Genomic DNA, 25,550 nt, shown 5'->3' with positions numbered 1-25,550 from the left:
AACATCATTAAAATACAAGCTATAATTTGTCTGTATAAACACCAAGTTAAAGAACCATAGAAAAGTTTGCAAATTTTCCACTTGCTTACTGTGTACATATATCACCATGGAAAATTTGCCCATCTGTCCACACGTTATGAATCTGTCAAATGCTGTTAATGATATTATTTTCATTTTTTTAAAATAATTTTGGAAATGTGACAAGAGAATGATTGTTCTACTGTGTTTCTCATAAATAATAGGCAGTATTATTCCTTGTTTACAGAAATTTTTGGGGAAAATCTTTTGAATATGAAACATGCAGCAACTTAAGGAAGCTTTCACTAATCAGTATATTGCAAATAAGCCTGGCAATGGACACATTATTTTTGGAAAACTTCTGAAAAAAATTGTAGCACAGATAATTATGTTTTGTTTGAATTAACAAGTAATTCCCAGATACTTCAGTATTCTGCATACAGATTTTCTGCTGCTGCTTTCAGTTTTAATGTATTCATTTCCCAATTTAAATTGTCATTACTATTCTCTCCATCACCATTATGTAATGTGGGAAGATATACCTATCACTATCTGTCTGTTTCTCTGTAAACATTTTCATTTACACCTCAACCAAACCCATGTATCAAATTAATTGAATTAGACTGCTTGTTTTTAGACTCAGAAATTGACAATTTTATTAGACCCTTGTCAGTCATTTCCTACATTTATGTCAGAACTGTCATTGCACCACACTGTATGTGTTAGACTGTTAAGGTTCATAGGTACTATAACCTTGTACTTCCTGGGGACATTCTAACAGCAGAAGGACTATTCTAACAGTAAATCTAATGATTGTTTGGCAATATATTTAAACTTGGCACTGAATAAGACACTTGATGGTCCCAAAACAAGACCTACTACATCAAAGAAAGGTGGTTTCTCTTTTCTGCATTCAGTTGATTCCACCCTTCACCCCCATCCTTACCCCCACCACATATATACAAACACACACCACCACCACCACCACTAAGGCAATGATCATAAAATTGATGGGGGGGGGGGGGCTGAGACTTTTTGGATGGAAGAAGAAACAAAAAAGGCCACCAAGTACATTGTTGCTGAATACAGAAATTATTCTTGCTTTGAATTTTAGAAAGAAGAACCTATTATTCCATAATGTTAGTTGAATTTTTTTTATCTACATGTAAAAGAAAGTTAAATATCCTGGTTCAGAAGAAAATCTCAGGCGCCATCCCAAAAATTAAATGGTCAGTCCCTAATGTAACAGGTCATGGAAGATGGTGGCATTTCATGAAGGGGACATAATTATTAATAACAAAAGGCAGTTGCCTTTTAATTACGGATTGCTCTTATATGGACAGGCCTCATATTCTTGTAAATGAAACAAGTGATTGCCTTTAATGTGATGTCCTTTAATGTGATTATACCCCAGATTGCTTGTCCTCCTAACTTTGTCTTTCTGTAGCATAACTTTAGGTCAAGGAAAATAAATTCTTTGTTTCCTATTATCATACTAACCCATATAAAATCCCACCAGCTTTTTTTTTTTCTGACAGAGCAATTTGGAGAAATTTTATTTCCAGAAATTGTCAAATGTGGTCTGTTCCAATTATTTTTTTAAAAAGTGGTATTTGGTAATTACCTCTTGGACTGCCTTTTAGTTATTTCGTGCATCAGTCAGAATTAATTTTCCAACATATATTTTTTATGTATATGTCCTGCAAAGCAAGTTGTGGAAAGTCGGGTTCTTTTGTGATGCAACCAATCCTTTGCTTTATTTTTTAAATTGGCAAATCACATGTAAACTACTTTTTGAGAAAATGGACAAAATGTCTGCATGTGTGAAGAGAGACTGTGAAAAAAAATGTGATAACAAAGTAACGTCTACAACATAAAATCTTTTAAAGAGTGGATTCCAAAAGTTGACAAAATTAGGAAATTAGTAGGAAAGTGGTTTCTAAGGGGAATCTTAAAGGTGTGAATTTAGAAACTTGTTATTGAGAAAACTCTGTGACCTTTCCATGAGAAGTTTATAGTCAGGTCAGTAGGGTAGTACAGATATGCAGAATACAAAAAGGTGGGATAGAGACCCAGAAGCTGTTAAAGCAGGCTACTTATGAACATTAAATCACCCTGGTCACCAGATTGTCTTTTGTAGCTGGACAGGTGGACATACTCTCTGGCCATTAGCTGCTGTTTTCAACAGCCTATAAAGAAGATTTGGCCTTTGGTGTAAAGACCAGTTTTAAATAGTCTTTTTGGCCTGACAAGACTTTACATGGGAGAATGGATGTAAATTTACATAACAGACCCATATTTTCCCAGATCAGTCTGCCCAGATCACATAAATCAAGTGTTAATGATATAGCACTGTCAGCCATAGTTTTTCTGAACCATTTATTTCCAATATTGATTGATAAAGTGCTTAAATTGACCATGCTTAGAATTTGTTTTCTAGTCCAAAGGCTTGCCTAAGCTTGAAGGTGATAAATTTGCCAGATACTGTCAAGTAAGGGTTTAGTTTTATGCATTCACCAGGGTCATTCTTGTTTTAGCATCAGTCTTCACTAATTTGTTACAAAAGGAATAATAGTCAGTAATGGACCAAGATGTATGAAAGATGGGAAGGCTTACATAGAATCTTATATGGTTCTTTTTGTTGGTATAAACAATATTTACACATATTAGTTATATGATAATCATGCTCATCAACATATGAATAAACACATCAGCATGCTGAGGACTGGACAATCAACATATATATTATATCAAGCTCTGGTCCTCTGCAACAAACTTCACACAGAGGAACTTTATGAATTGATGGACATGAATCAGGAAGAATGTCAAATGCTTAATTAATATCCTAATATATTATTTGCAGAAGATAATATTGTTATTTTTAGCTCTACTGGTGGTCATAGATCAGAGGACTTTATGTAATGGCTCCTAATCCCTTATCATCCTTCATCCCATTCATACAGGCATGTTGTTGTTTTTACTCCTAAACTACTGGAATAATTTACATGAATCTTCCACACTATTATCCCAGGGTCTAGTTGGTATTAAATGAAAATGATACCCTATGGACATCTGATATTGCTGCCAAGGTGGCCAGCTTGAAAATCTTGTGATAGCTACTCCTGAACAGATGCTTATGCAGTTTTAACTTCAAAACATCTGATGATATCTAGTTAGTGCTAATAAAAATGGTATGCATCTTGTATCCAACATGAGGGCCACAGCAACCATATTTTATGAAATGGATGTGTTACAAGTCCATGCTCTTAAATTAAGTAACAGAAAAGAGTGAAGACAACAAACTTTGTAAACTTGGACAAATAATTTATTTCTCTAGAATACAAGGTGAAAAATGAGAAAAAAGAACTTATGGTATTGTGAATTAAATCCTAGTAATAAAAAGTCCTGAATAAAACTTAGTTCAAGTCTCGTAGAGAACCAGAATTGAAGGTGATGATGTGTCTGGTATGGTCTGCAAAGTGCTGATGTGTCAACAGTCTCTTGTTGAATCACAGAAATATTATTCCAGGTTTGAATTCAGCATAAATTCCAATAAATGTCTCTATCCAAGAATTTTGTCAGAGCACTTTTGTATTTCCAGAGAAAATAATCACTTGAATTCAATAATTTGAAGACAATAAAATTCAGCTCAAACTGGTCACAACATAATACATCTTAAAGTGCTAAATGTTAAAGCACAACTGGTAAAATCCTGACAGTCACAAGATAATATAGTTCTCTGCTTGACCTCCGGTCACAATTAGCATTTTCTAAAAATAAGCATTACCTAATGGAAGATAACTTTCTAGAATGAGCAAATGAGCCTTGTTTAGTTACAACACAATACCCTACAAAATTCACTTTGGAATCTCCAAAACCCTGACCCTAACCAACATATTTATTCCTCCTTTGTTTACCTGAATAATAATCCTGATAATAAACTTATACACATGGAGAATAATGAAGCTATTAGTAGTTGTTTACATACATGAAATTAAAAAAACAAGAAAAAGTCAATCAGGTCAAGCAGAAATGAACTCAATTTTGGACAAGGTCAAGTCGAGTAACATTGTTACATTACAATAGCATTGTTTATATTTTTGTTCTTTATTCAGCTTATGAAGACTTGTACATATAAAATGAATTTTCTGCAAACTTTGTATTTAGCTACATGCCAGTAAACAAGTAATAGTTACTTCAGTATCACAGATCTTGACTCCGTGTAGGTTTTTGCTGTATTGGCTTATGAAAGTTTTGAGTGTGATCAGAAAATCATATGTAAATGGATGTTTACAAAATTCAGATTGTTCAGTTATCTTATGAATGCTTTGAATGATAACAGTTCAGTAAACTTGTTTAATTTCTATGATTTTCTATCCATCTATCCATGATATCTTAGGAACTGGAGCCAGTGTACCCACTCCCCAACTAAAAAAAATAAATGAGCACAAAACAACCAGAATGTTCCTATATTAAGTATTCTTTGTAGTTAGCTTGTTAAGATTATACCCTGAAATAGCAAATGTTTCAAATAAAAATTTTGGGCTTTGCTCTCTAGGCCCCTGTGCAAGGTTCTGCTATAAATAACCATCACCTGCTTGTTTACCCCCTCCTCCCAGAGTGATACTAACTAAATGATATTACTGGATCTGCTCTTGTATCAGGTTTTTGGTCAAATGTCATGAAAAATAATTATGTTCTGCACTTAAGGTATTTTGTGAACATGTTAATTCAAGCATATAAGAAAATAGTTTTGTTACTAAGTGTGTTATGTTGGAGTTCTCGAAGATATCTGTAATGGTTTTAATATTTGTCAGTTAAAATGAAAGAAAGGACAGAAGAAAAAGACATATAGATTCTTCCTGGAAATTCTTTTCATCAGGTATAGTGTCAGTCTATTCAATTGACTCATGCTGTATTTGTTGTCTTGTCATGGCTGCATATTCATTTGTAGTGTCAGTCCCTTCAAGGGACTCCTGTATTTGTTGCCTTGTCACAGCTGCATTTTCATTTATAATGTCAGTACCTTCAAGGGATTTGTGCTGTACTTGCTGTCTTGTCATGGCTGCATTTTCATTTATAGTGTCAGTCCCTTCAAGGAACACATGCTGTATTTGCTGTCTTGTCATGGCTGCATTTTCATTTATAGTGTCAGTACTTCCAAGGGGGGGCCCCAAGTCACCGTGTGGTCTGAAGTGCTCTCCGTTATGGATCACTGCCATCTCACCTCTGTCTGCGTAGGTTCAAGTCTTGGATTCAGCCAGTGTGGGTATGTGAGAAAGCTTACCAGTAGCTTCTCGAGGGTCGGTGGTTCTTTCCGAGGATTTCCAGGGTTCTTCCTCTCCATTAATACTGGCCGCCATGTATAGCCTATCGTGTGCTGAAAAATGGTGTTAAACCCTACAACAACAACAACAACAACTTCCAAGGGACTTGTGCTGTTTTTGTTGCCTTGTCATGGCTGCATTTTCAATAGACCAATAGCTTTGTAATAGAAGTTGAATCTAATTGCTCCCAATTCATGTCTTACAGTCTATGCAGACTCACTCTACTGTACACCCAATGCTTAATCAAATTTGTATGATTTTACTGAATAGGTCATTCCCTTAACTATTAATCTTGCCATTTGTTTTCTAGAGTCTGAGAACTGTTCTGTGCTAATGTGACCCATGAGAGGTATATGTGCAATGTATGGATGCAATATGTCAATACATCTTGTTGATCTTGTATAACATTCATTCTAAGCATGAATCAATTAGAGAAGATAAAATTGAATCTGAAGTAGAATAAAGGCATTTTGGTTCTACCTGTTTGTCAGTCAATATCTATCTTTTTCATTCTGACCATGTGTCTGCCTGTGTGTCTGCAATATTTGTGATAAGGGTGCTTAATGATTGGTATAAATTATAAAAAAAGTAGATGCATTTGAAGAGTATTTTCAACAAATTTATTTCATTTAATTTTAATAAATTCTAATCAAGCAAGTAAAAGTATGGCTTGAAATGGATAAATAGGATGAATATAACTCATTTCTACCCACTTTTGACCTTGTATGACTCTCTTAGGAGAAAACATGGATGAAATACATGTGCTTGTTTGTGTAGATATGCTCTGGAGAACTTTCAACCAAATTTATTACATTATGTTTATGTTTAGTTAAAACCTTTCAACATGCACAAAAAATATTAAGTAGATTTATAGCAAAAACCTCAGTGGTGCCATTAATTAGAGCTATATGGTGGCAGCTCATTAATAAGGTCATTTTTTTCCTTCAGTTTCTACCATTTTTTTTATGAATCTGGAAAAATACTGCTCCACTATTCAATACACCATTAGATAACTTTGTTGAAGAGGATCTATATGTAATTTGATATCCCTAATTTATTATAATGTCACATGATAGTTTCAGGCTTTCAGAATGATGTCAGTTATTGCATATTCTACAACAGTGTCAGATTTAACAGAAACTGTTAGCAGTACATAAACATGCCAGTTGTCCTGTGACAGGTTGGATTGAAATGGACCCATGTTATTCAAGTCATCACATTTCACATGTCACTCACATGTAATATTGACAGCAAGATGAAATTACCAACTTTTTGAGGAGAGATACCCTTATATCAGATTTGGTAGCAGAGTGTTTGTTTACCAGGTGAAAATGAGAGGTTGTGTTGCAGTCTCTAGAAATCCAATTGTGCTTAAAAAGATGAAGATAAAGGATGATGAATGACATTGATAGATCCAATGAATGATGTTGCCATGGCAACTGTCAAGAATCATCAACTTCCTTGGGGAGCCTATCATTTTGCTGGCACCAGGCAGTCTGGGCTGTGACATTGAGTTATGGTGTTTTTGTGTTGCTGCCAGAGAGCCTATGACAGGAAAATTATCATAAATCTTTTGTAAGCTGCCCCTGTGTTAGCTCGTAAATATTTGTGATAGAGACTAATCTGCCTGTTATGTCAAGAAATAACCTTAATCATTAGTGGGAGTGTGCACTGGCATATGCCACATTTAGCTCATTACTGGTTTATACCTATTGTATTTAAAGGTCGACCCTTGGAGACTGTGTTTATTAAACATAATGGGTTTATCACATAACCTGCCAATTTTGCTCTGTGCAAGACATTTGTATTTCAGTCCTCTATTGATAAGGTAATGCTATAAAATATTTTTTTAAAATCTTCTATCAAATGCTGAAATTGAGTTTTATAGGATTAGTTTGTTTAAGAGAAGATTATTTATTATTAAGATGAAGATGTCAAAGGCGATAATTAAGCATTTAAATCAATTAATTGAAACTTTTCAAAAGTAACGTAATTTATATTAAGGTTTCTTACTTTCCCGTTACTCATCAAAGGTATATTTAGAGTATGCTGGGGAAACTGTGTTATGAACAGAGATGAGAAATAGACTTTTTTTCTATCATGATATGGGCAAGTTCAAGTAATTGCTCATATGGCATAGCCCAGTAAGAGTTTTCTCCCTTTATGCTATAAAATTATCCTTCAAACAGAAGAATTTGGATCCTAGTTTGGTTATACATGCCTTGATAGTGTTTGTTGCCACAGGTAGTTCGTGAAAGAAAGAGAGTTATTTCCTCCCAAAAGATATCTGTATAACTAAGTACTATGTTTCACCAAAAAGATTTATGAATGTTGTTATGAAATGTTCATTTAGAGACAAAGAAGACATTCCGTATCAAGATTTGTTTTCGAGCAATATGATTATAATCATCCAGAAATGGTAATATGAATGTCAGTATCACTCTAGTTATGTTAATTCCTCAAACAGTTTCATACTAATCTTGTCATTATTCTGAATATGTATCCATTAGGTTTTCTTTCAGTATTCTTAAAATGACCTTTTTTTAACATTACTTAAATCCAAAAAATAAGAACAATAGTTTAGGATATGTTTACTGAATTTAAAAAATATTTCCCAGGTGACAAAAATGAGTTACTCTTGCTGCACCAAATTAAAGTTTCAATACTGAGTAGAATTTCTTTGCTCATAGAAGAAATTTGGTTTTCTTAAATTTGAACATTGAAAGGAGTCTCACTTGTGCAACAGTGACTTTACTTTCATGTGGTATAAGGAACATGCATCATATATTTATTGACATAAAATAATTGCAACAGTGTCTGGAAACTCTACAAATCATACTTGTAACAAGTTATAGCAACATATTTAACCTAAATTCATTATTACAGGTGAGTTAGGTAAATGAGTGTAATTTAGTTAGTTCATCCTCCAGTTCTATTAGTATTTTACCTGGCAAATAAATTTACGTTGGAAAAATCTTTCATCTTGCATGAATATATGCATGCCATTTGTCATCTCCTATGACATGCAGGGGTGGATGGGAGTGTATCAAGCCTCATTCAGATATATTTTACCACCATTAGCTTCAAGCAATCATGTGTTTGAAAACCAAAATTATGGCAAAAACTGAGTAGATTTATATACACTATATGTTCATTTGTAATATAATCCTCACTTTACAATGAGGTGCATTTGTGCCGTTTGCAAATTGGACACATATGCCTGACTCGTGCGTACAGTACCTCATGAAGGATGAACCTCAACCAGAATGCATACCATGACAGTGGAACACATAATTGTTGAGTTTATATGTGTTGTACTTCATGTTTACATTTATTTGGTAGGGTTTATCATCTTTACATTTTTAATGTTTAGGACTTTACTCTTACTTGGTACCATATTTTGCTATGCTGAGTTGCAATTAAATGCTAATACATATGAAACAGGCATTTGTAGAAGAACTGTGCAGCCAGCTGGATACAATTGATAAAAACTCTGACAATGTCCAGGAAAACCAGGCATCCTTTAGAGACTCTGTGTACTCAAATGCATCCAAAACCTGCAGTCACACTTCACTTAAACATTATGATTGGTTTGATGAGAATGATGCTTCCATTCAAAGACTTCTAAATGTTAAAGATCAGCTACAGAAAGCTTATCTGTAAGATAGCACTTCATCATTTTAGAAGGCAGAAGATGAATGTCCAATGCAAACTTGGAGAGTTGCAGGAGTTGTGGCTGAACAGTAAGGCACATGAGATTCAGTCTTGTACAGACAGGATTGGTGTGAAGAACTTATATGATGCTCTAAAGGCAATCTGTATGCCACAATCATCAGGAGTATTGCCAATATTGAATGCTGACAGTGCCACACAGCAAACTGGCAAAGAAAAGATACTTCAAATATGGTCAGAACATGTTTAACAACATTCTCAATCAACAGTTATCAGTCAGCAAGGAGGCAGTGTGGTTGAATGAACCAAGTGGAAATCAACATATTACTTGCAGATCATCAGAACTGACTGAAACTCAAAGCGATTCAACTGCCAACAAATGAAAAAGCACCTGGAGCAGATGCTTTACCTGCATAAGTCTACAAAGCAGGAGACTCTTACATGGCACAGTAACAGACTAAATTCTTCTGTCAGTGTGCTTTCTGGGAACTACACCCTGTGAGTACAAGGATGCATCCATCATCCACTTGTAAAGCAGAAGGCCACAGACAGTCCTCTGACAACAACTGGGGCATCTCCATGCTATCAGTAGCTGGCAAAGCCCTTGCCAGAATTATGTTTAGTTGTCTTGTGCATCAGATCTATCAAAGCTCCTTCCAGGGATTCAGTGTGGCCTTAGGAAAAGATGAGGGACCACAGACATGGTGTTTGCAACTCATTAACTCCAGGAGTAATGCAAAAAACTGAACTCCAGCCTGTACACAACATTCATTGACCTGATTGAAGTCATTGACACAGTCAGCCATGGAGGCCTTTGGAAAATAATGTCAAGGTTTGTTTGCCCAGAGAAATTCATCACGATGGTTTGGCCATTCCTTGATGGCAAGCTTGCTCATGTTATGAATAGCAGTAAGTCATCTGAACCATTCCCAGTTACCAGTGGAGTCTAGCAAGCCTGTGTGTTGTTCCCAACCCTCCTAAGTATGATGTTCTCTGTGATGCTTACTGATGTCTTCCATGACTATGACACTGCGATCAACATCAGATACTGGACTGATCGCAAGCTGTTCAATCTAAGAATACTTAAAGCAAAGATGAATTCACAAGAAGTGACTGTTCATGATCTCCAATTTGCTGATGAGTCTCAGATGCAACACAGTATTTCCCTTTAGCTTGTGACAGTTTTCATCTCACAGTCAGTAGGAAGAAGACAGAGATGATGCACCAACAAGCGCCAGCCTTACATAGGGCTTACCATCAAGGTAAATTGCCAGATCCTTATGGCAATGGACAAGTTCATCTATCTCGGCAGCACTCTGTCACATGCAGTCCACATAGGTGATGAAACCAGTGCCAGAATTAACAGGTTACATGCAAATGTGGGGTAGCACAGAGTTATCAGTCTACAAACAAAACTTAAAATCTACAATTTCATTGTATAACTGACTCTGCTGTATGCTTGCAAAATCTTGACAATATATAGATACCATGCCAAAAAGCTGAACCATTTTCGCATCAGCTGCCTGAGGAAACTTATGAGAATATGATGGTAGGATGGGTCCCAGACACTGAGGTTCTTACATGAGCAGGCATCCCAAGCATCCACACTCTGCTGATTAAATCACAGTTGACATGGGCTGGCCACATCACCAGGATGTCAGAAGCAAGACTACCAAAGAAGCTCTTCTGCTATGAATTAAAGGAGGGAAAGTGATATCAATGTAGTCAGCAAAGACACTTCAAAGATTCCTTCAAGTCATCCTTGAAAAATTCAAGCATGACTCTGAATCTTAAGGAAGATCTTGCACAGGATGGTCCATCTGGCAGAGTCTCATCCAGAATGGAGCAATATTTTGGAATGTAGACAATCACAGAGGCAGCACAGAAGCACAAGTGGCACAAGTTGCAGAAAAGCAGCACATCATCTGTTGATTAACCAACCGCAAGTGGCATCTCTTGTCAAGTGTGCCACAGTTTATTCAGGGCACAAATTGTCCTCATCAGCCATGCCCACATTCACAGAAACCAAAGAAGTAAGATATATCACTGCCATCGTCAAACTCAAAGGACTACTAACAACAATACATAAATAAATTTGTGCAAACACATGTGCATATAGACAGACAGACAGGCATCCATCCATCCATCTGCATGGAGAAAAAGAATTATTTATCTTGCACAGTGGATGCCACTTTTATAAGTATTTGTTGCCAAAAGTAATACTTGGCATGACATAGCATTGTGCAGCCAGTGGTTGAGCATCATTCTCATGTTTTAGTATTATGTCAGCAGAGTATAATTGAGTACACTGTCATATCTTATTTATTTTCATGTTAGAATCAAAATAGTGTATTGCAAAGAGGTATCTGTTTCAGGTGTTGCAGTGGTGCACATTTTTTTTTTTTTACATAGTAAGGATATTAATCAATTAAAATAGATTCTGTTTTAGTCTGTATTTTAAAGTAAAAAATGGTTAAAGTGTAATCCGTTAAGTGTAGCATAAAAAATAAAACAAATCCGCAAATCCTAAAATTTTATCCAATTTCATGTGTCCATTATTCTTACAAAATTAAATGATTACATTTGGATCTAGTGTAGTTTCAAACAGATCAGGATAATTAGATAGTATAATATCAATAGTTGTGATATTTATCCCTGTATCGTTGTTAGAACTTGGTGTAATAAATAAGTCATGATAGTCTTTGTAAACTGGTTTCAGATATATAGACATTGTTAGCCATTTTAATTTTCTTTTCTGCTCCAGACCTAGATATAATATAGATATCTCTCTTTAACTTGTTCAGATTATTTAATCCCAGGTTGTTGTACAAAAGAGTCAAGAATATTATGATACCCTCTTTTCTTGTCTGTCTGTCTGTCTGTCCCATTCATCTGCCTGTTACCACATTTCATCATAAACCACTGGGTGGAATTTTCACAATACTTTGACATTTTCAAATATTTTTTGTAATTAAACTGTATGCAATCATAGCAGAAAGATTCATTATATATGCAATGGATTTTGCATTATGAGTTGGAGGTGATTACTCGTGCATGTTGGGAGTAGGTTGGTTATAATATGGAGTGGATTGGTTTGGTTTTGTGGGGTTTAATGCCATTTTTCAGCACATACTATGCTTTACATGGCAGTCAGTATATTTGGTAGAAGAGAAGAACCACTGACCCACAGGATGATTGACAAGCTTTTTCACATATCCATTTTGGTCAAGCCAAGTCTCAAACTCAAATGGACTGAGGTGACTGGTCTTTGAAGATGAGTGCCTTAGACTACTTGACCAGCCAGGGCTCCAAATATGCACTGGAAAAAATAATGGGTATTTACAATGACAAACCATTAAAGTTGGTATACTTTCTGCTTTACTTTCTGCTTATAATAATCAAAAACATTTACCAGTAATAGGATTTAAATTTAGAATGATTATAGTTGGAGGCTGTTGAAAGAGTGCATGCATGAGTATGAGAGGTAATAATTTTTTTATAAAAAAAAAATTAACAAAATTATCTACTAGAGGGCCTTTTGGGAGATTAGTTCTTCTTAGCTGAGTTACCATCCATTAATAATGACTACTTTTATTATTATTATTATTATTATTATTATTATTATTAGTCTGGCTAACTATTTAGGGGAGACAACACATCCCATGCCCACATTCCTGAGGAGCAAGTCAAGTCATTCTTCCATTTGTCAGTGTGGTGATTGGATGTTGATTGTTGGCATCAGTCACCACTTGGTATTAATGAGGCAATTAATCTCTCCAATTCTGTCAGGAGCAGGTGTTCTCCCTTACAAGTTAGATTGGGGTCCACTGAGAAGTCAGGAAGAGTAGAGACAAGACCATCAGTCACAAAATGAAAGGAGTAATTAGTATCCTGGTGCATTTAAGAGGCAAATAGATATTGTAATACAATCCAAAGACAAGTAAGTACATATGTATATAATGTCCTTGAATTCCTCATACTCCATTAAAACTTTACACATGAAACTTGGGCCAGTGATGAGTTTAGATTCTTACAACACTTTTAAATTTTGTTTGCGCATAGGGTTTAAGAGCGATTTTATATAAAAAATTTAAATAGCACCAGGGATGTATGCATCATTCATGTGTGATCAATGACTCTCGTCTCAGCTCAAGTCCTGACTGGGACCCTTGAATCCCATAAGGCACTGACAGATCTGGGTCTGTGCAAATTGTTAGGAGCAAGCAGTAGAGCAGTCAGCATTGACCCAGATCTGCAGGTGCATTATGCTACAAATCAGGGTCTTTGTTGTTTGCAGTTTTACTCTACGTATAAATGGGTACATATGGTAGCCTCTGGGTCATAATATAAAAAATATAAAGAACACCACTTTATAACCACATACACTATTACTGGGCTTGAAAATAAGAAAACATTAAACTGATATTGACCATGGGGTCCATCATCATCCACAGGGATTTGGCCCCATGATAATAAATTGTAAATAGCTGCAATTCCTGCTTTATAAGCAAATGTATACAGTTTGGCATTCAGAGATAAATTTCTACATGCAAGTGAAATTGACCCATGGGTCTAAACATAATCCTAAAGACTTGGCACCCAGAACATAAATTAATAACTATTAAGATCTCCATCCTATCAAAAATTTTGTTGCAGTAGCACCAAATTGTAATTAATTTTTTGTATTGTTCTTTTAGGTTTTTCTCTGCTGGAAACCATTTGTTTTCACCATTGTTATATATATATATATATATATATATATATATATATATATATATATATATATATATATATATATATATATGTGTGTGTGTGTGTGTGTGCGTGTGTGTGTGCACTATCATATTGAACTTCAGCATTGTGAAATTAGAGGTATTGTTAAGAAATTAGTTTTTTCTTCCCAAAAGTGGTGTTTCTTGTCAATAGTCAATGGTTCTGAATTAGTTCAGGCTCATAAAAGCCTGTCCAGTCTGGATTCACTACTCCCTCCCACACCTTGAAATTGTTGATGTGGAGATGGCATGTAGTTAGTACATTCCATCAAACCAAACATACATTTTATTTTGAAATTAAAAAATTAGTCTTGTTATAACTTGCTGTAACTAAGTTATAATTTCAGTAAGGTCTTTTTTTTTAAGTTGCCCAGTTCTATTAATTTTGAGTACAGGTATCGGTATTAGTGATGTGTATGCTGTTGGTTAACTCATCAGTTGGTTCTTCATGACTTTTTGTTGCAAAAAAACAAGTATTTTGTTTATTGTTATTACTTAAAACATTTCTGATTTATTTTGCATTTGAAGACAAAAATTTGTTTTTATTTAAATTATAGTACATTTGCAGCCAAATATGCATGTCATTGTACCCTTTCTTCAATCACTGTGTCATTTTAGTTACACAGCTGATACTCTGCTGTTTTTTGAAACCAGATATAGAGTTAAAAACTGATCATCAAAGTCAAATGCTTGGAGTCATGGTAATTTGTAAAATATAGCCGACATACAAATCTGGGTTTGTTTATGAAACTGAATACATTTATTAGCTTCATTAGATTTTTTACTACAGATGGATTGCAGTGTACAGAGAGTGTTGATGGTTAGCCCATCATCATGAATGCCTGTAAGTATGTCACATTTTAAAGTCTGGAATGCAAAAGACTGCACATAAGACATTATGCCAGCACAATATATGGACTGATGTCATAATTCCACATGTTACAGGTGTCTCACAGGTGTAATGAAATAAATTGCAGTTCTTATGCCTTTTCCACTTGACTTGAGAATGGATGTCTTATGTACACTTTGATGACTGGGGTCCTTTGTGATTTGTCAATGTGTGATTGTAATGCCCTACTTCTAGCAGTCCAGACCATGTAATTACCCCACTTTTACAGTATTTTACCCAAACTTATTGGCTGATAATATGTGCTATATATACATTTTTCATATGAAAAAAAGTTAAGTTTTAAAGATGTGGTTAAACTCTCACAAATTGGACACTGTCAAGATCAAAAATGCTTGCTTATTTTAGAGTTAAACAGTATTTATTACAGATGTTTGATTAGCACGACTGGTAGAATGGTCAGTTTTAAACCCAGATATTTGACCATTCTGCAGAAAGAGCTGGGTTACAGAAGAGCTAGCTTTAGAAAAGTTTCACTGTATATGTTAATAATAAGAAATTATTCATGGAAATTGGGTGGAAAATGTTAATTCTCACATTTTAGTTTGTAAATGCACTTGATATTTTATTTGGTAATAGCTGCGAACATGTACTGATAGCTGCTAATTACTGTGTCTGAAACTAGTCATTTGTTGATTTTACCTTAACAGATGAAGTTTACCTTAAATGTTGGAAACCAGTCATTCACTCGAGGACAGGTGTAGGCAGCATATGCTAGTCTAAATTATGATTGGTCCAGTTGGTGAACTTGATTATCCAATCTAAAGGTCAGTGCCATGGTGTGTGCTGAAAAATAGGCTAATATCCTCCCTGCATAGGCAATAAATACTGAGAGGTTGTCAGTTAGGTTTTAAGATTCACCTGTCAATCAATGTTAGGTGGTGCCAAATGTCTAACAACCAGTCTGATGATAAAGAGCATGTTTTCTGACTGAGAGCCAAATTCAGCCTCAGGAATAATCTGTCCACTTTTATGTTATGACCTTGACCTTTAAACTTTTATTTTTAAAAATTAATCCACACATATGTAGCAGTGTTTTCAGTGTCCTTTTTTTTCTTTCTCCACAACATATAGTCACTTATCCATTTGTGGCTCTGGAATTACTGGCACTGAAAAGTGATCTTTTCATCAGTTGCTCTATTTGAACAAAGAAACATTGGAATAATATTAGTAGATATAAAATGTGTGCTGTGATATGTGGGGAATCATGTCTTGCTGTTTTGAAAGCTTGTTGCATTGTGGTGAACATTGTTAATTAACAAAGTCAGATATCTTCTACATCTGTGGCTGTGTTGAGCTGCAACTCTATGAATAATACTACAGTGGGTATGTTTATATGCTGATATACTTGGAGTTCCTTTCATGCTTTTCTCGTCAGCTTACACAGAAAGCTTGCTTCATTATTCTGAGCAATGTTCAAGTTTTGTTTAAATTTTTTTGAAAGTCACATATCTATATTTGTTGGTATTCAACCGAAACTTTGCAAACTAGATAACATTATCCTTGATCTGAAGTTTTATGCTGATAGGTTAAGAGTTCCTGTCTTGCTTCTCAAGTGTACTTAAATAGAAAGTTCATTATTAATTGTAGACAATATATTTCCTTCTAGCCTTCTATAGCAGAAAAACTTGTTATCGTTAAGAATGTTAATTTTTTGGTGAAATTTTAACAGAAGAAAGAGGTATAATACAGACATGCGTAACAATATCGCAGAACACAATATGTTACATCATTGTCCTCCTATCCATTGGTCTATTACCAGTTTTGTTTCCGTGCAATAGCTCAAGTTATTCACCATTTATGGGTACCAGACTTTGTGGACAGATTACACTTGGGTTGAAGAACACCCTGTTAATTTTGGGTTTTAAAATTCATCTGTCATGGTCAACATGACTGAAAAAAATTGGTTTATACAATACTTAAATTCTAAACCATCTGTGGTTAAGAACCCTTTTGGATGACTTGCACTTGGAGTAAGGAAGAACTCTCTTGATTTTGGTGTCAAAAGGTTAGAAGTACAACATCATTGCAACTGAAAAAAGCCAAATAGTTACTGCATAATCAGTCAACTTCTCATATACAGGTATCAAGCTTTGTAGATTGCTTATAGTTGTGGAAAGGAAGAACCATTTTGATTTTGAGGTCAAATGGTCAATCAGAGTCAGAAGTCAAGGTCACTGACTTAAGAGAAGAAAAAAATGATTTATGCACAGTAATTACATCATTTACAGTTACCAAACTACTTTTTCTGAAAGAAAATAATTAATTTTTGCCATAATAATTTCAGTTATCTACACAGAAAACTATTAAACATTGAGCAGGTATATAATGTGGCACTCATGGTACTCTTGTTTTAACATTTAATAATTAACTCTCAGTTAGAACATTATCAATTATAAATGAATACAGTGATCAATCGTGAGTGTGAGGATTTTGTTTTCTTGTAATGTGCTAAAAGGAACAAAAAGAAAGGCATTTGATTTCATCTCAGTTTCAGTACTTCATTAAAAGTGCAGAGACAACTTCTGCAGTCAAACCTTCCAATGTGTGTTTTGATTGGGTGTTGATGTTGATGGATGAATTTCTTAAAGTTTTGGGAGAGGTTTTTGTGTGTGTAATTTATGCCATTCTTTGAATAGGTGAGTTATGCTGTCCTAGGTCTGAGTCATAGGACAGCACTTGATACAGAATGAACAATAATAATGAAAAGGATGCTTTTCTTTTCTTTTATTGCCTGAAAAGAAGAAAAAGCCCTTTGATTTTATCTTCATTTCATTACTTCGTATATTCAAAGTACAGAGATGGTTTCTGAAGTCAAACTGTCAAATGTTTGAGCTATGCTACTCTCAGTCTGAGTTGAATGACAGAATTGATAATAATAATGAAAAGTTTTGCATCTATACCACTTTTTCAGTTAATTTAGGGCCTTTATTAAGTAAATCTTGTACATTTATAGTAAGTTGATCGTGTGTGTGTGTGTATATGTATGTATATATATATACACACACACACATGAGTCAAATCTTTTGACAGGTGAGCCACCCTGTGGGCCTGGGGATGTAGAATAGTCACAGGAGGCAAATAATAGAGGCAACCTCTCTGCTCATTTGGATGTGTCCCTTGATGATGTTTCAGCTGAGGTTTAGGGTTTTTTAGAATAGTGATGTTTATTTTATATATAACAAAATTGCTGTTGTGTTTGAATGAGTCTTGCAACTAAAATTGGCACCTGGATGTATTCTTTCCCCACTGAGACTTAATCCTTTGTGCACAGATATTAGGTGGATGGGTGGGTTAGATGTAACAGGTGACATGGTTTGTACAGCTTTGAAAATCCTGGTATTCGAGTGGTTGCCTTGATAATTCCTTTGACTTAAAACAGTTGGTTTTATTCATGAAAAGTCTTTGAATTTGTTTATAAACTCCATGAATGTACCTGAAACACTTTGAACTAATCTGATGGAATACAAAAGTATAAAACTGAATAAAATAAATCACTTTTTAAATTCAAAAGTTTGGTTATTTACTTATTTCCAAAACTGATGAATAAATAAATAAATAAATAAAATTGCATCAATCAAATTACATTCAACATGGGTTGTTACCAGATCAAGTAGTGTCCCGTTACTGTTGTGGAATGCTAATTAGTTATTTTTGTTTTTAATAATTTTATTTTTGTATGCAGTGACAAAGTAAAATATGGAAAGTGTTCAATTACCAGAAGAAAAATACTCCTTGAAACCTTTGGATCTAGTTACAGAATCATTGAAAATAAAATCCCAGTGGCTGTACTGAGCATGGGTGAAGGTGAGATATGTTTTACAGAGACTCAAATTGGAAAAAGTGTTACTGGTAATAATCAACAATTTAAATTTGAATTTGCATGCAGAGTGAGTGGTTTTGTAAATATGACACCAAATTTGCCCCTAAAGTATATGTCACCATGATCATGTAGGCATATTTACTCAAAATAAATAAAATGTCATTTGTTCTTCCAAAATTTAATACTACATGTAGTATTGTTTTAAGTCCTGATATTTGAATGCTTTGCAACTCAAATGTCATTATAAAACTTTCAGATGAAAATTATCGATAGCTATGGACTTAAGTGGTAGCCAGGTACTAAATTGGGTCAAGAAAAAGGTTTGGTTTAACATAACATATTAAGGCTGTAGAATTTCTTTTTAACACGTGCTGCTTTTATTGCAACATCACAGTGCATAACATGCAGTCCACTTTGTACTGCACCTTTAGGTTGACCTTGTCCAAAAATGGCCACATCTTTTAACATTAATTTTGCTGTGTGTATTTTTGACCTTCTGAATGAATATGGATGTATGATGATCCAAATGAAGTGAATAATTACCATTAATGGTATGTACAATCAATTTTTTTTATTTAAACAAATGACACTCATATCTGATGGTTGGTACTGAATCCCTACATGACCTGTAAAAAGAAACAAAAGTCAAATTTACTGTCATATCTGAAATTGGGTCATTAAAATAAGTAAAATCTATACCATGTATATATATATATATATATATATATATATATATATATATATATATATATATATATATATATATATATATATATATATTATAGTTATTAAATGTTTATATCCTTGTGGTTAAGAAAATAGTTTAGTATTTATTGCCACCAACCTTTAAAGCTCTTAAAACTAATTTGAGGTAACTACCACCAGTTCTTACAAAATGTGGAAAATGACTGTAACTCATATAGCCTCACCACTGAACTCCTGTTTCTGTGACAGAAATACATTTGTTAGTTACCACATATTTCCCTACATAGGTGGGCAACAAACAAAATTTGAGTCACCTTCTCATTGCATTGTAAATATAAAATTTACCATCCTTCTTTAATGTATGAAGGCCATTTACCTTACTTATGTCTGGTATTTAATTTGAATAGAATTATACAGCTGTTGTACAATTATGGATCTTATTGGATTTCCAAATGTACAGTTCACACGAGGAGCACTGACTCAAGACCATAGTGCAGTAATAATTTTGCATGGCAGCTACAGCATGTTTTTACATACTATAAAATGTCCCTGACGCTTGCTAGGTGGCAATGTCAGGACAGGCATAATCATGTGCACACTTTAAGAGGAAGAAGTTATACAGGACAACAGATATGATTCAGTTTCAGTACTGCATTTACTACTGTTGTTGCTTTAGCTGATAGCACCTGACAGCTGATGTGGGAATTTGAACATGCCAATTTCTGTTGATTTTCTAAAGCTTAACAATTCTTAGAATTATCAAGGTTGTGTGCTTATAAGGCAGAGATAACATTTATTCATAAGATGTTTTTGATACACTGAAAAAGGAGTACATTTAGTTTTAGAATCATGAAATAGATTTTACTGTGAGTGCAGTTTAATTTCACTTGACATCCGATTTCACCCGAAATTTACATGAAATTCAACATTGGATTCCTTGTTGTTCACTTGCAGTTAAACAAACTTGCATAAATAAATTTCACTTTCAGAGGAATATTTTCTAGCATCAAGTAAGTTACTCTAATACACAGTTATTAATTAGGTGTTATTAATTAGGTTGACGAAAAGAGAATTATTGCTTGAATCACAGTATTGAAAAGTTGTGTATTTCCAGATCAAAGTATTTTCAGAATTTAATCAAAATTTGTAAACACAAATGACCTTTTATTTGTTGGATTTATACAATATTCATTGTTGAGGGAACATTTTTAAGTGCTTTATTGTATGTGTGTAGAATCTAAAGTATTATGGAGGTATCTTATGACACTAGCGTTATCAAATTTCAATATTTGATAGCAGAAGTATTGATTGCAGATTCAGACAGGAAAATTTATGAGGCAGGAAAATTAACCTTGTATTTGACATTTATAAAAGCTTGAGTAAGGACAAGGGATCTATGCTAAACCCACCCAAGTGATAGGCAGTGAACTTGATTGATTTAGAGAGAAATTATTTGACTGCCTTGAGATTATCCTATATTACTTAAACATGTTTGTTGTGAAGTAGGCAACAGGGAGATAGAATTGAATAGGTCGTGATGAAGTCATTGACTAGACTTGAAAACACACACAAGATGTGGTCTTATTGATCTGTTTGATTGACACACTCACTTCACTAGCAGATGCTCCAGTCTCTCAGCTATTCAACTATTCACTGTAAAGATTCTGCTATTCACTGTAAAGTTTTGTGTGAGATTATTGACTTGGGTTTGCAATACAAGTCTAACAAGAAAATCATGCTAAGGGATCTTTGCAGTGGCAAAATAATGAAAGGTAAGATCTTTGTTTGTTTTCTTGGATTTAATAGCACTTTTAGTACATTACTGATTTCATCATGCAGGGGAAATCGGAGGTAAGTGCCTTTCCCATTTAAAACACACTAAGGCAGCCAATGGATTGGCCTGAGCAGGTATTGAACCTGTGTTTCATGGATATCAGTACTATGCTATACCAACTGAGCTACTGCAGATCCTTAAAGAGGGCAATTTGGGAGAGAACAAAATATTCATCATATAAATAGATTGATTATTGGACAGTATTTAACATGTAGTTGTGACATCTAATTAATTGTTGTCCAAAATATATTGAAACAATACATTCGACTCGTTAATCAAATTTCTGATTTTTAACTTTTGTATTATAGTATAATATTTTAAATCAGAAAGATTTATTATGGGTTATAACAGCATTTAACCTTTACATTGAACACTTAGGTTTATCTGATAATATATGGCTATTGTCAGAGTTTGTACTATTGGGAATTTATCAAACATTTATGATCAATCATTTCTTTTAAAAATCCAGCTAATAATTGGTCATTAATTGATCATTTAATACTTTTCACTATCATATGAAAGATTGACTTTGTTGAAACAATATCTATTAAATATAATCTTCATTAATTCATTGATTGTATATCATCACACATAACAGATTGAGCAACAAGCACTAGTCTGATGTAGAGCTTGAACAACATATAGTTTGAATACAATGCACGAAAGGAAGAAAGAAAATAAGAAACTTGTTCAGTTGTAATATTTACTAAAAATGATAAAAATTTAAACATTTTATGTTGGTTTTTTTTTAAAGCAATATAAAAAGATATGTATAGGTCTATAATGCTATTTTGGTGGTGCTGAGGTGAGGGGGGTTTAATATAGAAAGGTGAAATAATGAAAGATAAGAGAGCTGTTTTGGAGGAGAACAAAATATTACTTGTACAATTAGATCTTTATTTCATATCAGGATTCTAAACCACTCTGTATTGTACATTTAGATTGAAAATTGTTTATTATGTATAAAGTCACTTTGTCAACATAAAATCATATTAACAAATTTAAACATATTAAAGTTATTGTCTAACTTGCTGAAAATTCACTTGAAATATTGGGTTATTTAAAGTAAAATGTGCCTTTTATCTTCAGATTGTGAGCACACTATAAATATTATTAAGTCTGGTATATATATAATATTTAGCTTGTGTGACTGGCACAAAGCTTGGACCATAGAAACAAAATATTTTAATAGCGGGTTTACTGATGCTAAGTGTTATTGAATAGTGCACCTTTGCATAAAACTGAAAAATAAACTATATCTTGCTTTTAAAATTTGAAATTGTACAGTCTTACATTTATAAAATACATTTTTGGGTTAGATATTAATGTATACGGCACACTTGAGAACTTCATGTTGAATCATGTCAGTTCATGTTTGTATTTACCCAGGCATAAAACTCACCCAACTTTTTTTTTTTAAATTGCTTTTTTTCAACCCAACCCCTTCTTTAAAAAATATAGAACATTTAATTTATATACAGCAATGACTCAGATCTATTTATGCATAATGTACTAGCAGATCGTGTTTTTTAAAAATTTATTCAGTATGGCAACACTAGAAGATTATTTAGTGTCTAGGCAATTGGAATAAAGTGCCTAGCCCAAGAACGTCACATTGGTAGCAGATCTGGGCTAATCTGATGGTATGATTCAAACCCACATCCTTTCTATCACAATTCTGGTATGCAAACCACTGAGCCACGATGCCACTGTGGCTCATATCAGGGTTTACACTGTTTGAAAAAATACAGAGCTCCCTCAACTGTTACAAGGCCCTGTATTATAACATGGCTCCTGTTATTAGGCAGATATGGTCATGAATTCCATTTCATTCATTGGTATTAAAATTATATGTATCATATACTTCACTGTAAGACAGTCTGACTAATTATAAGGCAGTATATTCATTGGCTCCTTTGGACATCATTATGGGTGAGGGAGTACTATATAGAGAACAAGCAGTGTAGACCATGATCTAATGGCACATTATGCAATGACAGATTTTGATCATTGACATTCATGGTTTGTTGTGCATTATATACAGTAAAAAATAGTATGTGTATACAATGTTTTTGATTTCAAAGTACTGTATGAACAACAACAGAAACCAAAAACTGTCTTTTTTAAAAAAATTGTATTTTGTTTATTGAGTAGTTTCTTGAATTATCCTTTTAATCATTATTGCAACAATGTAATGTGACCAGGTGTGTCAGTCAAGGGCTGAAAATTTTTACTTTCAACCAGGGCTATTTTAACAGGAACTATTGGTTTTTATACTGTTAATCCCCAAATTGCATTCCATTTTTTCAACCTACAGACCATTCTCTTTGAAATATTTATGACAATCCAGGATATCCTATGATAATTTATTGTATTCATACCTTGTGATTGACAACATGCTATGACACAAACTGTATTTAGTTTCTTTGATGTTCTTTAAAAAAAATTGTTTACTAGTTGTACAAGATTAATGGTTTTGTGAAAATGAATCATTTTCACACAGTGTGTATGAACATAAATAATCATTACATAAAGTTCCTTCTGTCTGACAGATTTTCAGGTTTTATATATCTGTTGTTCATACAAAAAAAAATCTCATAAATAATTAATATTGAAACCTATAAGAGAAGAAATAGCACAGCTTTTCACTCGCATGAATATTTTGGTGTTACCATTGAAACCTTCAAGACAAGCCTTGGTAAAGGTTTTTACATGCCTAAATATTTTGTTGTTAATACCGAAACTTTAAGACCATACTTAACACAAGCTTTTTACAGTGAGAAATAAACTAATGATGAATCATATTAAAAGAAAAAGCATTGATGAATTGAGGGAGGGGGCTTTTAACGTTTTTCTATGCATTACATTAACTTTTTGCAATATTGATGCATTTCTTATCTCCGTCAAGATTACATTGAGAAATTCCTCAATTTGAAGTTGAATGCACAAGATATTATCAAGGAGTAATAAAATTGGATTGATGGAAGAAACAATTGCTTGTTATTTATCACCAGTTTTTCTTGTCCACCAAATAGATTGGACTTAACTGATATATTGACTCATTATCTGTGATCTTGATATATTGCTTCCTCAATTGGACGAATTTATGGTAACTCTACCAAAGTTCTTGTACCTCCCGTGAAAGGCTCTGTTATGGTTTTTTTTTGTTTAGTTTTTTGTTGCTTTTAAGAGCACTTTTATGTTGTTATTGACTATATCATTTCCATGGAAACAGGTGATAAGTACTCTTCCCCAATGACACACCAAGGCAGCCAACCCAGGCTGGCTTGGGCAGGTATTAAATCATGTCTGCAGTGTGGCAGTTTAAAGTGATGTGTAGCACTGGGGCATCATGCTGCAGACGTCTAGCATCATGTCCCACCCAGTCACATTATCCTGACACCATGCCAACCAGTCCTACCACTAACCTCTTAATGCTGAGTGCCAAATGAGGCAGCTGCTAGTACTGTTTGCATAAGTCTCGATATAAGTTTTGAACCCGTTACCTCTTGCATCTGAGGCAGATGATCTAACCAAGTAGCCACTGGAGTGGTGCCAAAAGTAATGTCATATCAACATGGACTTTTCATCTGAAGAATATGTGTTATATCTGGTTGGTCCTAAATGAAACTGGTGCTGGTTTTGCATCCAAGTATGGCCAACACAGCAGCTTATTTGAAAATCCTATTGTTCATTAATTTCAGAGATGGGTTTAACACTCAGAAGTTAAAAGAAGAAATCGTCTTATCTTTACTTTCTGGAAATTCTTTTAGGACAGTTGATCATAAATTTGCGCAAGAGTCTCTTATTAGGTAACTACTGGGTTGTAATTCAAAATATGATTACTTTAATTCATGGTATGTTACACTGTGAATGTTTTTAAAAAAAAGCAAACTACTTCAATTAAGATATAGAGGTGGTTTTAACGAAATCAACTCAGACTACTTGTTCCTCCACCCCAAGTTGAAAGGATTTTGTTAGAAACTTGATGTTTATGTGTAATTGTAAAATGTATTTGGAATAGTTATAAAAAGTTGGAGCGAAGGAAGACCAGTGTTTGTGTTGTGCCAAAGTAAGTAATGCTAATAACAGTGGACCGCCTGAGGAGTAGTCTTTTATAGATCTTAGGAAATGAAAATTATGTGTTATTTTCCTTTTCCTTCTGCACTCATGTATTGTAGTATATGTGACCTCAGTTATTTCTGGTTCATGTACAGCAGACCCATACTAAGTGACTTGCATTCCTGATCTACTTTTGCTGCATTTAGAACTACTACTTCAAAATAAGTGTCAACATGAGAAAGGCATTGTTTTAGCTCTGTAGGCATATGCTGTCTGGTCTGATTAATCTGAGTGTACCATAGCTATCTTGTTAAAATACCCTCACCCCCTGTTTTTAGCCAACAAAATTTGAATTTACTTTTATGAAATTGTTACTACTAGTGGTATTAGCTTGATTTTAAAAATAAGTAGATTGGATGAACCATACTAA

General features: G+C 34.0%; 1 protein-coding gene across 3 annotated transcripts in view; it reads left to right on the top strand.

The window, feature by feature from the left end:
• LOC149780838 (uncharacterized) overlaps window positions 1-25,550 on the top strand; it is a 190,054-nt gene that overhangs the window by 93,471 nt on the left and 71,033 nt on the right. Inside the window, exon 1 of one of the 3 annotated variants that reach the window (XM_089937904.1) lies at window positions 20,654-20,996. The exons of the other annotated variants lie outside the window; for them this stretch is intronic. Coding sequence (XP_089794030.1) covers window positions 20,846-20,996 — 151 coding nt within the window. The 5' untranslated portion in view covers window positions 20,654-20,845. Of the gene's footprint in view, window positions 1-20,653; window positions 20,997-25,550 lie in introns of those variants that run through there. 3 annotated transcript variants of the gene reach the window in all.

Source organism: Sinohyriopsis cumingii, chromosome 16, assembly GCF_028554795.1.
Source record: "Sinohyriopsis cumingii isolate HCF-2022 chromosome 16, ASM2855479v2, whole genome shotgun sequence".
In the NCBI taxonomy this organism is placed as follows: domain Eukaryota; kingdom Metazoa; phylum Mollusca; class Bivalvia; order Unionida; family Unionidae; genus Sinohyriopsis; species Sinohyriopsis cumingii.
The sequence above is the reverse complement of the archived record's forward strand: the minus strand, read 5'-3'. Positions and strand labels throughout refer to the sequence as shown.